The sequence below is a fragment of the Ostrea edulis genome, chromosome 4 (genome assembly GCF_947568905.1).
Source record: "Ostrea edulis chromosome 4, xbOstEdul1.1, whole genome shotgun sequence".
Classification (NCBI taxonomy): Eukaryota; Metazoa; Mollusca; class Bivalvia; order Ostreida; family Ostreidae; genus Ostrea; species Ostrea edulis.
Genome location: NC_079167.1, coordinates 57,469,479 through 57,484,319, shown reverse-complemented (window position 1 = coordinate 57,484,319; position 14,841 = coordinate 57,469,479). Strand labels below are relative to the sequence as shown.

At 34.3% G+C, this 14,841-nt stretch overlaps 2 protein-coding genes and 1 non-coding gene across 5 annotated transcripts in view; 1 reads left to right on the top strand and 2 right to left on the bottom strand.

Annotated features, from left to right (window-relative positions):
• Positions 1-5,408: 5,408 nt before the first annotated feature.
• On the bottom strand, positions 5,409-10,950 carry LOC125671213 (40S ribosomal protein S20). The gene is made up of 4 exons (XM_048906747.2): positions 10,809-10,950; positions 7,757-7,853; positions 6,102-6,301; positions 5,409-5,509 (listed from the first exon to the last, which is right to left on the bottom strand). Exons 1-4 carry the CDS (start codon positions 10,809-10,811, stop codon positions 5,453-5,455), a joined length of 357 nt encoding a protein of 118 aa, XP_048762704.1. The 5' UTR covers positions 10,812-10,950; the 3' UTR covers positions 5,409-5,452.
• LOC125672473 (small nucleolar RNA SNORA53) lies at positions 6,406-6,597 on the bottom strand. The gene has a single exon (XR_007369008.2). It is a non-coding gene; the product is annotated as a small nucleolar RNA SNORA53 (small nucleolar RNA).
• A 2,847-nt stretch (positions 10,951-13,797) lies between the features above and the next one.
• LOC125671206 (transmembrane 9 superfamily member 4-like) overlaps positions 13,798-14,841 on the top strand; it is a 34,291-nt gene continuing 33,247 nt past the window's right edge. The window contains exon 1 of one of the 3 annotated variants that reach the window (XM_048906738.2): positions 13,798-13,859. In XM_048906738.2, coding sequence (XP_048762695.1) covers positions 13,848-13,859 — 12 coding nt within the window. In that variant the 5' untranslated portion in view covers positions 13,798-13,847. Of the gene's footprint in view, positions 14,014-14,841 lie in introns of all 3 variants that reach the window. The other 2 variants (XM_048906739.2, XM_048906740.2) reach the window with 2 other exon arrangements.

Here is a 14,841-nt window from a genome sequence, read left to right as displayed (position 1 = left end):
CATGTGTTTCTGCGGAATTAATGTTTTTGTTTCTGCGGGATTTATGTTTATGTATTTTTAGTTTTTGTTGTTTGTTTGTGGTTTGGGGGGGGGGGTGGTCTTTTTTAATCAAGCCTAAATACATGTAACATAAAAAATGTAATAACCATTAGAGTTGTCAATTTGCACTGTGTTTGCTTTGGGTTCAATGTATTACTTTATATCTATTTATTAATTCATGAAATACAAAACGTGTGTCCAGTGTTTTGTGGATGCAAGACTATTTTGCGGATTCACACTACTAGTAATAGGCCCTATATTCAAATGGTCTTGGGAGTGATAAGGGGAGTTTGAGCTCCCACAAATGAAGATTCCAGACACACACACATATATATATATATGTACATGTATTTATATGACTTTTAACATCGTTATATCCTTCAGCGTAAAATACTTTCCAATAATCAATTTTGCTTACTATAGCAATTAAGATACCTTAATTAAATTATGACTTCACAATTAAATCTTCGTCCTTAAGGGATATGTCAGTACAAAATGCGGATATCGCCAGTGTGGTCCGATAAAAAACACTTGTACATGTATATATCAAATACCGGGATAGGGATGCCTTTTCATCAGGATACCTCTGGTCAGCTATAGGCCTACTTATTTCTACTTTCTCCAAGTGTTTACAGAATTTTGCGTATTCGGTTTCACACTCGCATTCGGATCCCACGACTTCGCGGTAGAACACGTCCACTTCAATAATGCCAAAGCAATTCAGAGTGTGACAGTATCTCACAAAATTCAATCTATTTACAAATTACCAGAACTATTCGAATGACCTCTGTGGCAATCGAACCATTCCGTTATACCCGACACCATTCACATCAATATTTTAGTTATTTGATACTGTTCTTCCCCAATTCTCTAATTTTAAATTGTTCGAAATTGAACGTTAAAAATTAAAAACCTTTTGGAAGAATAACTGCCAGCTTTCACAAACATCGTATTATATTTGGATAAATAGTTTCTCCGTTTTGCCTGACGTTCAATAAAACCGGAAAAACGATTAAATAGAAATCATAATTGGACCATTCGTTATCGCTTCCATTTATCAATTAATCATATGTATAATTCATACCCCAAAACCCAGTAGCACTGCATTTAATATTAATTTGTGGTTATAATACCACGTCAAACACATCGAAATCATTGGGTCCGATTTCATGTTCTCTTTTCATGATTCGATAGTTGGACAAAAACTATCATATTCATCATCTTATAAGTTCTAACCCATATTTGTAGAAGTCGTTCACCAGTTGACGAAAGTCGATTAGAGAAGTGATTATGATCATTTGCCTTTCAGTGGATCCAAGCATGTCACCCGAGACTTGTTCCACTGAGAGAAATGGGTGTAGATTTCAGAGTTTAATGGGACACACAAGATTATCGTTATTGTGGGAAAAAATATGAAAAAGGGTGGACGAAACATGGTTTCCTGATGGTTTAACAGGCGGACAAAATTAGCCTCGTTTTTTCTTTCTTTTCTGAAGACATGGACATCCTCCTTGCGCTCAAACAACTGAGGCATTCGGTAAAAAAAAAAAAAAAAAAATGATTGTCGTCGGTGACCCAGGGGAATGACAGGGACTCCAGTGGGAAAATTCTAACGGTTTTTTTCGTGAGAACGAAGAGACTAGTATTGTCCGTCCCTGGATCACCAATTACCATCACAAAAGGGCGCTCAGAAAGACGTCGAATTTCGTTGACCCATTCCGCAAAGTGCACTTTTTATTACGATCTAAAGAACTCCTCCATCAAAACAGATACCGACACAGTCATATCAATGTTGTTACCTATAATGAAAGTTGTAAACCAATTTAGACTCATTTTTGGAAACACGACATGGATATGAAAATCCCACTTAATGGTACAGTACTCGCATAAAAATAACAAATAGCTTTTATACTGATGACAATACCGCCTGCAGACAGGTTGACAAAACGGATTATGAAACAGATTAAGTCATTTCAATTAAAAGGTCAGACGCTAAAATGTAAATCATGACAATTGACACTTGCCCGTAAATATTACTTCTGCAGTACAATGGTGTCACACCATCCGTCCCAGTAGGAAAGTTCACATTGTTCATTCGTAAAACAGGGCTTCAGACCTCGCATACAGCATTGACTCAGTAAATAATCAATTCCATTCTTTCTCGGATAAAACTGATAATGAAATGTAAACCACTTTGTAATTAAAACACTTGTCAGTATCGATTTAAACTTCTGGTAACAATGTACAAATGCAATACCGTGGTTCACTACCACAATCGCGACATTGAACATGGTTTTACTTTACCTCCTTTATACAAATTGCATAAACGTCATGAGCTGAAAATGAAGTGCCACAAAGTTCGACCTATGCATGACGCTTACAGCTGTATTGTATTGTTTATTGGCTTTAAGCCTTACGGTTCATCAGCATAATACATATTCAATTACAAAATATAAACAAAAAAGATGTATACAGTATGAAAAGTGGAGTGAATATTAGAGGATGGACATACATGAAGAGAGTTATAAGACAAGTTTACATAAAAAAGAAACCAACAAAAACCAGCATATACATTAGACGATAGTTTGGCTAGATCGTAAGAGTAAAGCACCTTTTAAAAATTTACCCAGATTACAGATTTGTTTTCTATTATGAATTGACATCAATTGTACCAGTTTAAACATAGAAGCATGCGACCAATAATATTTTTTTATATATGCAGATCTGAGGTTTTTGTACAAAGGACATATTAAAATAAAATGATATTCGTCCTCAACTTCGTTCAAATTACAAAATTCACACTTGCTGTGCCATTATATCTACCTTGTTCAATTCTAAGCTGGTGAGCAGACAATCTAAATTTTGCTAAAAGATTAATAAGATTTTCCGGAATAGATTTTGTCAAGTAAAATTGAATGGTAACATTATCAATAAGGTGTCTATACAGAAAACATTTGGGTGAATTATCAAAAAATTCATCTCGTGACTGCATGAAGTTGTCAGTTAAACGCTGTTTGAGACATTCTAGAAATAAAACTTCATTATTAACATAGTGGTTAAACCATACATCACCAAATCCTTTCGATAATAATAAATGCTTAACTTGGCAGCGCCAATTACAGTTCTTGTGATTGCAAATCAACATGTCATCATATATAGATTGAAGGATACAATTGTCGGTTTTGATAACTTTCAACCAATATTTAATAATTTTTATCATACGTAAATTATACATTGGCACACGACCAAGTTCCCCGTAAACCATATAATTTGGAGTGCACTTCTTTACATGTAAAATTCGCTTACAAAAGTCCACATGTACCTTTTCAACATCGTTACCTGGGTTAAAACCCCAAATTTCACTACCATAATTCAAAACACTTGAAACATAAGTATCAAATACATGAAGTTTTGTTACAATATTCAGTGACAGATTATCACAAATTCGAAGAATATGGTACATACATTTTCTACCCTGCTCGGCGATAATACACTGAGACTTTAAAAATTTACCATTAAAATTTAAAGTAAGACCAAGATAATTAAAGCTGTCAACAACTTCTAGTTCGCTACCATTGTAAAACCATTTGCTGGCGGCATTTATTTTCTGTAACCGCCCACCGCGACACAGGACTTCTGTTTTCAAGGTCATCTGCGAAAGACTCGAGCATTTCATTTCACTCTTGCATAATAAAGCTTAGTTACTACTAAAGAGAGTACGCTGGTAAAATTTCATTTTAATGGAATTAGATTATTTATTCTCATGTATACCACTTATATAAATATCATTATAGAATGATATTGCCACAATTTGTCTAAATTATGTTTTAGCGATATCTTGACCAGAATTTTTTTTTACACCTTTGTTAATTTTGTTTTGAGAAAGTATTGGGCAATGCTACATAATTATTATTACACCAGTAATTAATTTCATCTCTGATTGATAGCTACTGGAATAAAATTCATATCGTAGATTTTCTTGTTATCTTTTCCTTTTTGTTTGTATATGTAATACATGTTAATAGCTTTTATTTCTTTTGATAAATTGTGAATGATGGTAAACATGATCATTTTAAATGTTTGTTACAGGTTCACTGGCCAATAATTGATACAAGTCAATCAAATTGTTGGTAGTTTCTCTTGATATACACTGTATATTCAGTGTCTAAAACGACAGTGGTAATCATCATTATCAATGTTATCTGCATAGACGTAATTAGTTCATTTTTATACTAAATCCAAATAATTATTTCAATGAAATTTATGCTCATCAATCAATTTTTATATAATAATCTCGAATGATGTAGAAAATTAAATTTGATACAATTGTATCAACTCTAAATATGATATCATATAATTATTATAATGGGCACAGAAGATATTTTTTTTTTTTTAAAAGCCCACCAATTTCAGTGGACAGTAAAGACTTTTAAAAAAAATAAAGGCATAACCTTAGAAATTCAGATGCAATTCTTTAGTATTTCTATGCTAATATATTGTTAAATTTGATCGGGATCCAACAGTAAACTGTAATCTAAAACGATAAATTGAAATAAGGCCAGGTTACTTTTGATGTGGACGCCCGAGTAGGTAGGGGGTCGCCTTAAGGCCCCAATGGGTCCAGGGCAAAGCCCTGGTGGGGACCCAGCCCCCGTAAGCTGGTAAATTTTAGACGATTTCGATGTGTATATTCGACCCTCCTGAACGCATTTTTCGTACGCTTATAAAATTTGTTACGCAGCCATACTCGAGGTCTGTTCCGTTTTTGTACGAAATGCGGACATACACTTGTAAAATCTCAAAAATGAGAAAGGATCTGTCCAATATCGTTGTATGACGAACCCACTACAATTTCCGACCTTTGAAGAGAAAAACCCCAAAATAAATACGTATGGTATAATACGAAAACAATTCCAATATCTTCATTTGTTTTGCCATGACAGACTCAACATGGAGCAATATCGGAAACACTCCTTGTAAACTATAAGAGTAGATATAAACTGAATCCGTTAATAACAATTCCGGAGAGGACAAATATAATTGTCATAAATATTGCCCTTCACTATCTTTTGATATTTCTAATACCCCCCCCCCCCCCTTTATTTTTGTTGTTGCAAAAATGTGAACGTACGCCTGAAGACCTAATCCTCATCAAATATATATGTTTAGGTTAAACTAAAGTAGCAACACTTACAAAAAGCGGTTTAATTACATTAAAAAATGAAATTTTACCAACAAATACACTACGGAAACTAAACACATCTAAAAGTTACCATACACTGTATCTTACCACTATTATGTCCAACTATTTGTCTCGACATCATTACCGAATGGAATACAAAGTATTCGATTAAAAATAAAAACAAAAGTTTTGATTTTACTATTTTTATTCTTTTCTCTTGGTCACATATGATCAAGCATCAGCTATTGTGACTTCGACCTCGACTCCGGGTTCGATGCTGATGGATGTCTAAATGATTGTCAAGGAGTCATATTCAACGGGAGGTAACTCTCATATTGGAAAGACACTTGCTGACACATTTTGAGTCAATCTCTACCCAGAGTTGTCGTTCCTTGCTTTCACTTGCACCCCTGTTAACGTCTCAAAATAAGCAATGTTATTCCACATGTAAATCCACCTTTTTACGGCTAATAAAACTAAGAACTATTTTATAAAATATCTGGAAAATGTAGGACAAGCAACTATTTGTATATTTTTTTTTCATTACTATATATTCTTCATGTACCTATCTATAGGCCTGGTGCAATAGAACTACCCAATATCTACGTTTCAACCCAAATCAATGCTTCTTGTGTCACAAATAGACTTGACATCTGCTCAATATTTATTTATTTACGTATATTTTTGTAACTGAAGTCAAAACCATACTTTATTTGAGCATACGTGCCATTTTACAAAAATCTTGTAAAACCCTTGAGACGTTTACAGAGATGCAAGTGAGTGTAAGGAACGATAACTCTGGGTAGAGATTGATTTTGAGTATGTTGATTCCCCTATTTGAGAAAATTAAGCTTTTATTTCAAGTATTGTAAAAGGATACAATTTGCTTGACAATCTCAGATGGACTGTGCAAATCGATGAGGCGCTTGTGGATGCGCATTTGGAATCGATCCCATGTCTTGGAACCCTCTCCACAAGGGGTTTTCCTGGTGGTGATTCGCAATACTTTTGTGGGCATGCGCACTGGTCCTTTCACCTTCAGGGACTTCTCCTTAGCTCCTTTGATCAAATCAGCACACACTATAACAAAACAGACAAACAAAACCCATGAGGATGTTGACAAGTGTAATTATGTCCATACACCATAATATATGTATATATACATGTGAAGTGCCTATGTTTGAAGTGTCCCAGTTCACTATTTTTTTCAAACCACACACTAGGAACAGTATCCCAAATGTTTGAAAAGCAGTAGCAAATCTGAGGTATGATAATGTCACACGCCTATGACTCATGCACCTTCGATAAACAACCGATAAAGTTGCTGGTCTTCTGTCAGAGACAGAAAGCCCAAAGGTGGATCTAAGGAGCGTGTAGAATTCAAAGTATCAATAACTGCATATCTAATAAGGAAGAGAACCAAAATCCTCAGGAGCACATAGAGACTACCAAGTCTCCAAAATACATATATCTATCAAATGACGACTCCTATGGCAGAATACTTTATCTTCCGAAATTGAACAGCTCCTAGTTTCTTTTTTAAATTACTGATATACAAGTATGTATGTGGAGATCTGATATACCATGTATCAGTAATTTGATAAAACAGACTATATGAACTTTTCAATTTCAGGAGACAAAATAAAGCGCCATAGAAGTCAGCATTTGAACAAAAAAAATTAGTGACTTTTTTCATTTTGGGATTTTCATAACTAGATAGTAAGCAATGCAAAATTGATAGTGATAGAGTTGAGCAGCCAAATCCCTTATTTGAAGCAAACAGCAGTGTCACTTAATTAATTGCACATTAATTGTTAGAACCAACCAAAACCGATAGTAAATTTCCAGAGATGAATCATGAAGGACCGCTCCGAGATTCAGTGAAGGCGTCAGTCCACATATTCAGCTGATATTAGGACAATCCTTAATTAGTGCGTTTCCTGATGTTCTTTGCTAAACAGGTTGGGAACACTTCCCCTATGGTGAGATCTTGCTAAAACGCGATTATCCCTCTTTGGCAAGAAAGTAATCATTACCATAAACAGGTGTTTTGGTGTCTTTATTAAAATAATGGCAAACACCGTGCAATGCTGAATGAGTGCGACACACACTCAACACAACATGAATTGTCTTTAACAAAATTGACAACACAGTCGAAAAATCAAAGTTGCTGCGCAAGAGGGAAGGAAACTGAAATCCAATGTACATCATGAGTGTTTTTGATTTGATATATATATTTGCAGAAGTATCAAACATTTTAGCACTTTTTTCTTCTTTTCACGTGAAACACGAAGACATGTACCCAACAGGTGTTTTTCTCGGTTCTATGGGATAGCTTTACTCTCGGTAGAGAACAATAAACGCGTTTTTGCGAGAATATCTCACTGTAGAGGAAGTGTTCCCAACCTGCTAAATACATAAATTCAAGCAATGTAGCAAAATCAAAGTTCTATGCTAAAACCCACGTTCATTCATTCACCATTATTTCGTATTTTCTTCACAAAAAACATGTACAGTACAATGCAAGCTGCCTACCCTTTTCCAGACTTTTAACATTCCTGCTGGTCAACGTGATGCGAATTCTGTGAATGGGAGCCTCCTCTTGTGGAGCCTTGGTGTCTTTAAAGTGAGACTACAATGGAATGTTCTATCGTAAAAACGATAATGTTCTACGGACCCAGTTTAACGATAGAATGCCTCCCATATACCCGCAATGTAGCAAAATAAAATTGCACTCAGAACATGTTTCCGTAAAATCATGTCACATATTAATATACAACCAAAAACGTTACCTTCACAACTGATTTGCCATTAATTCCATTTTAATTAGGCCACTGATAAAATATGTTGTGTTTCCGCTAACCCGACCGACCCTAAATTATAGCCCCGACTCTAGAAATTTTTTCCGCTAATTTGAAAAAAAAAATCGTCATTTTTCCGGAAAAAATATATTCTCGGTTCTTGGTTTTCCTTTTAGTTAGACATTGGGATGAAGTCATTCAAACGCTTTAACGATGTACAAAATTACATGGTATTTGGCTCCACTTGTTTGGCACACTGTTTTGGGCTATATTTAGATCTAAAACTTCATAGTTATTTCGGATTTCAAACATTTCGGTTGAACATCACTGAAGAGACATTATTTGTCGAAATGCGCATCTGGTGCATCAAAATTGGTACCGTACAAGTTTTACATGGTATTGTGTCAAGCGTTTAAACAACATTGATAATGTTTATAACTAACAGCATGGCATGATGGTTGACCTAGTACTGTACCTCCATGCTTGCCTCACGCAACGGTGCTTTGACAATTGAAGTGAACAGACGACCGAGAGACTTTGCCAAGTGTCATGTTTCCATAGAAGACTTTCTTTTGTTAGAATTGCCAACTCCTACGGTGTTTTCATAAATAGCCACCGTCTTGTGCTATTGCTTTCGCGGGCATTGTTTATATGGAGGTCATGGTGCAGAGTGACAGACGTTATATAGTGCACTTGAATGTCCAGTCTATCAAATTTGTATGCACATCCATGGTTTCTACTGCAGTTCTAAATGAATACACTATGAAAAAGGCCACAAATAAAGCAGTGAACGCATCCGAGTTGTCGATGGCTGTTGAGAGCCGAGGGGGAAAAAGATGTGCAGACTTTTTTTTTAAAATAAAAATTTATGTCCGGTAAAAAGTTTTAGCTGGAAGAGAGTTGGATCCCATTAGAATAAGTGGGATCTGCCCAGACTGTCTTCCTACCCTTGTTCCATTTAGATTGTGAAAGTGCATTCAGAAATGAATTAATAAACTTAAAATATGTTAATGATGTTGATATTTTGGTGATGATTTCATATTTTTATCAAAATCATCACATTATTTTCCTGTCAAACATATCCAATAGTAGTATTGCTTTGACAACCAATCTCAATGTAGAAACAATGTATCTGGTACTTGTATAGCATAGGGGCATAAAGGAGTTAACTTTAATTTGTGTTTTATGCTATATGTTTCATTGAAAAATATTGTTTCTTCTAAAACATCTGGAAATAATCCTCAGCCAATAACAAGTGAAATGATAAGAATGAAAATTTACTTGCAATGCAATTTAAGCAAAATTTTATATTGAAAGTATAAAATTCAATAGATCATTGAACTTGTTAGAGTTTACAATGTTTTCGCATACTTTGAAAAATTAAAATTTAAAAATAAAATAAAATTTATTTCCTACCTACCTACCCTATTTTTCTCTGGAACGTTAGCGGAAACTCAACAATTTTTGTCGTTCGCCTTAGCATAGAAAGAGAACTAAAACCTTTCGCTGTAATTATGTAAGCGAACAGCTCCCAAATATGGAGATATGGCCTTTCACGAAAAATGCACCAAGATCTTTCCTATGCCGTTATTTTACAAGAAAATTAACTTATAGCTTCCAATATAAGATAAGGCAACATTGCAGCAACAAATCAAATTAATATGAAGGTTTAATATTCTTCTTTTGATGAAAATTGCTTTCATTAGGCCTGAATGAAGAAAATTAAGCAGATTGCACTGGCAAACACAGATCATTTCCCTTTAGCACTGCAGAGATTATTTCTGTCTGTTTGTCTTTCAATTCTACACAGTAATTCTGTGTCCACTGCACATCGTTCTCTTTCTTTATCTTCAAGCTCTTAGCAAAAGGTACGTTTCACTGTTTTCCATATATTGTAGCGGGCAGTTCTTCATTGAGCATTCGTTTTGGAATACAGGAGGGTGTTCAAATAACAGTTTCCGGTAAAAATAAAAATGGTAGTCAATTTGAATCAAGAAAAGTGACATTTCAAAGTGTCCAGTTTACTATAGTATTTTACGCATTTTTTTAGTGTTAAGGACTTACGAATTATCAGAGAGATTAGTTGTATTCAATTTTAGCTTCAAATATACGCGTTTACTCTTTGGTGATTTTAAAATCGTTTTGGAGCGATTCTGCAATTTTCTGCTTCATATGGGAGGCATTTCCAGTATATGGGAGGCATTCTAACTGTTGTGAGGGCCTGTCTAGAGACACAGTTATAATATTCTCAGTGTTCAAAATTCACTGATTCTATGTCAAATGACACTGGTCTATGACAATTGTAATTGAGATGGACCAAATTGTCTAAGCAGATTTTCTAGACTTAAAGCAATAAAGTTATCCCAAAAGACCCTGCATGGTCAGTTGACGTCTGATAAATGTTATGAGGAAAGGAGGATACTGTTATGGAAATGGAAAGAAAACAGGTTTCCTAAGTACATTAGAAGTAAATGAAAACGTTTTAAATTTGTGATATTTTTTTTTCAATGTTGCGGTCTATGCCAATTAGATGAGGTCTACGTCATCTTGTTTTGTCATCGACCTGTGGTCTATACTAAGTTTTAATCCAATTTCGAACACTGTATTCTAACTATACTTCACCGTGTAGTACTACTACACACACAGGTTTAATAATCAATTTATTACTTCAGAATCAGTTTATCACCCCCCCCCCCCCCCCCCATGAAAAAGCACGATTCCTCAAAGAAATTGAAATTACATATTTATATCAGTAAAAAAAAAAAGAGTACTGTATCAAAAATTACCATTTCTGTTAACTCTGGCCGACTTAATCAAAGAAAATATTGGTTCCTTTGAACAGTGGTGAGCCAGTCGCTTCTATTCAACACGCGTGGTCGATGCAAAAGGATCCGGAAGAGGAAATCTCATTTTAATGTACTCTGGGGGGGAACAGGTTGAATTCTCTCTTTTGGCGATATATCAAATTATTTTAAACATCGTATTCATGTGCGAATATGTGATATTACCAAGGTACGAAATGTAAATTGTGTATGCTTATGTATTGATGGCTGTGCCATTCCTCTGTCATCGAATGGAACAGTCCTGATTCAGACATTTTAGGTAATGAAAAGTTTCATTCTGATATTTCCGGATCACGTGTAAAATATTAGAACACAGATATAGAATAGAATGATATGTTTATTTCTAATTCAGAACTCAAATTGGAAAATTTAAAATGTTCTACATAATATAGAAAAGAAAGCCAAGTGATAGGTAAAGATACATTGATACACACATTCATGCACTATTATATAGCACATGTAGGTCCAAGAGACCCATGGGTTACATGATCATCGTTCACATGAGTCACCTTGGCCCCTATTTGAAGATGTTCCCTATATATTCGCATGTAACACTTTGACCCCATATTGTGGCCTCACCCTACCCCCGTAAACGTTCTAATTTATATATATTTCTCTGATATATATTTTTTTTTTCTAATTGACATGTTTTTTGAAGGTTTTATCAGTAGATTTAAAAAAAAAAAAAAAAAAAGCAAATACCGTTTTCAATTTTGAACTTCTTTCTGAGTCGTTTAGGCATGTTTTCTTATATATTAATTATGCATCAAATCACAGCGAATTTAGATTCTTGGGTATCTTATTTCATCCCAATGGAAAGAAATATATAACAAAATTTCGGACGTCTTTGAACATTGAGAATGGCAGGCATAAAAATATTTCAAGAAGTAATAGGATTTGTACATTTTGTAACCTAAATGAGTTAGAAGACGAATTTCATTTTATTTTAAAATGTCCTTTTTATAACGGTTTAAGAATTAAATATATCAAAAAAATTTATTACAAGAAACCCAGTGTCTTCAAATTAGTAAAACTTCTTAGTGCATAAATAATACAAAAGAATAATTTAGGAAAGCTCCTACAATAGGCTACAAAGTTTCGATCTTCATGTAATTTATGAATTCTGTACTTGCTACGACATATTATTCACTTGTATTGTTATATGTACGTTGAAATGCATGGATTTTATATCCTCAAAATTGTATTTGTCTACTCACCCTCTATTATCTTATTTGTATATATTTGTAAATATTTTGTATTTATAACCGATAAGCTGTATAGCTTAAGGAAATAAAGAATCAATCGGAATCAATCTTATTTGCAAACAAAGCACCTTTTTTATCATTCCGGGATAAATTACACAAAATCATATAAAATACTTGAGAGCTTGTATCACTCTTTCGATGGTGAAATCATACTTCATAAGAGGTGTTTTAACGGGCCATGAAATAAACTTTTGGTGTAATGAGCACAACTGTGCTCAGGGCTACTGCTGAGCCAAACATTGCAAAAAGGTGAATATCAGGAGTTGTTTCACCCTCTAATTTGATTATTATTTCTTTATTTTTCTTATTTAGTTATATTAATTTTTCTCTTAAGGAGGTACTCTACATCGTCAGAATAGCTGACTTTCTTTTAAAACATGAATGAAATTATAAACATCAGCATTATATTTGTCTATTTATTTAAAAAAAAATCATCACCTAGGTGAGTAGCTCAGTACGGTTAGCATGTTGACTTGTCAATAAAAGAAGAAAAAAAGCACGTGGACTTGTGAGCTGTAGATCGCGAGTTCGAGTCCATGCAGTAGGGGTTTTATTTATTTTTTTTTTTAGTTTGCTTTCTACTAAAACTGTATTTTTAAAAACTAGATAAAGTAAATTTGAAAGTTTTCAATTTCAAAATATTGTTTCTCCATTTTTCATCCATATCAAATTTCTCTGGTGTAGCAAACATTCATTTCCCGGGATTATTATTTTGCTATTTGGTATTTATCATGTAATTGTTGAATTTTATTAAACATTTAAAACTTTATTTATTTATCATTTAATTACTAGCCTCATTCTAAGCAGACTCAAACGTACCTGGAAGTATTTAAAGGGTTGAATAGTTTACATAAAACCTATAATTTAAACACAACGCAAAGTAAAAAACATTTTGATAGTTAGTGGCCGAATACCCAACTACTACACCTATACATTTATTATAAATTCACAGAGTCAAAACGTGTTTAATAAGATAAGATAAGTTAATTCCAATTTTGGGCCCAGAGGACATAACAGCAAGACAGCTTATAAAGAAAGAAATTTCAAAAAAGTTTACGACAGATTACATGAACTGCAAACTTCATGTGGATGTACAGAGACTGCAGCATGTGGGGGAAACGATAAAAAATATGGATGCATAAATTGGTATAGTTTTTGGCTTAGTTTGGTTGTGATAAGTACAATATAAAATTCTTTATACTAGTTGAGGGACCTGTAAATTTTCTATGATATTTAAAAGTTGAAATATGTTATCTCTCCCTGTATAACTGTAGTGGCATTTCCCCCGCTGTTTTGGACTAAATTGAGAAATCATGGGAATGAATTACACCCCATACCGTAAGTTGTATTCATTTTATTTATGAAACACATTAATTAAGTTTTCATTTTTCATCATTTTTGAAAAAAAGTTCGTATCAACTTGTGTCGTTAAAACCACCATACACATTTTTGATCATACCAGAAAACTAACCAGCTATAGAAACTGACTGATAGAAACTAGTGATGGGGTAACCAGCTATAGAAACTGACTGATAGAAACTAGTGATGGGGTTTATCGCTCCAATAATAAGATTAACTTAAAGTTTAACCACTGCACAAGCACCCGCGAATACTGTCTCGGGTCACCACCATCGAAAGTGCGCCGTATTCCGATAAAATCCGAGTGCAATTTTATTTGCACTTTACGATCGAATTCCCGTGGTTCCACGTTTGAAAGATGGCGACAAGGGTAAGGATCCTGTCAACAAATCCCGGTAGACTTGTTGTACAACAAACACGTTAATGGTCGGCAAACTATTTTCTGTCCGCATGTGATGTTATTGAAACATACTTACCTCGAATATATCGTTTGATACAACAGTGCATTGTTTGTGTCTTATATTGTGAGTTTAACCAAGTCGGTACACATTACGCCTAATCTCGGCCAGATTCATTTATTTTGACAGAAGGCGTCAGTCACAGTATCACAGCCACGCCGAATCTCACTGAGATTACAGTATGCCTAGTCACATATATTGAGATTTTAATGGCTTATATTATTATATAGAGATGTGAAATTCTCGGTAGGGAGTCCAAACCCTGACACCGAGTAACGATGCATCTCTCAATGTCAGGGTTTTTTCATTAACAGAATAATTTCCTGCTATATTTAATCTCTAACTACATAGACTCCAGTGTGGGAGAATAATCCATAGCATTAATACCGAGAGAAGCTTATACATGCCAATGTACACCAAGCTAGGCTCTAAATAATATCGGCTGAGATTCGGCTTGGCAGAATATTTGGACTGATGCCTTCACCAAATCTCGGAGCAGTCCTTCATAATTCAAGTTTTGGAAATTTACTTTCTGCTTCGGCCGGTTCTAGCAATTAATGTGCACTTAGGTGACACTGCTGTTTGCTTCAAATTTAAGTGATTTCACTGTTAAATTAACTCTGTCACTATTAAGTTTGCATTGCTTACCATCTAGGTATGAAAATCCTAAAATGAAAAGAGTCACAAAACTTTCTGTTCAATGATGACCTAATGTAAATTAATTGTTAGAACCGGCCGAAGCTGAAAATTAATTTCAAGACATGAATTATGAAGGACTGCTCCGAGATTTGGTGAAGGCGTCAGTCCAAATATTCAGCCAAGCCGAATTTCAGCCGGAAATAGGCTCTAAAGGTAACATGTATGTGAAAGACAAAATCAGCAAATGAATACAGA

Coding starts and splice junctions, on each gene's coding strand:
- LOC125671213 (XM_048906747.2), bottom strand. Junction 6,302..7,756: donor TGTTAAAAGTCTGGAAAAGG/GTAGGCAGCTTG, acceptor GTTTTGTTATAG/TGTGTGCTGATTTGATCAAA. Junction 5,510..6,101: donor CTGAGATTGTCAAGCAAATT/GTATCCTTTTAC, acceptor ACAATCATTTAG/ACATCCATCAGCATCGAACC.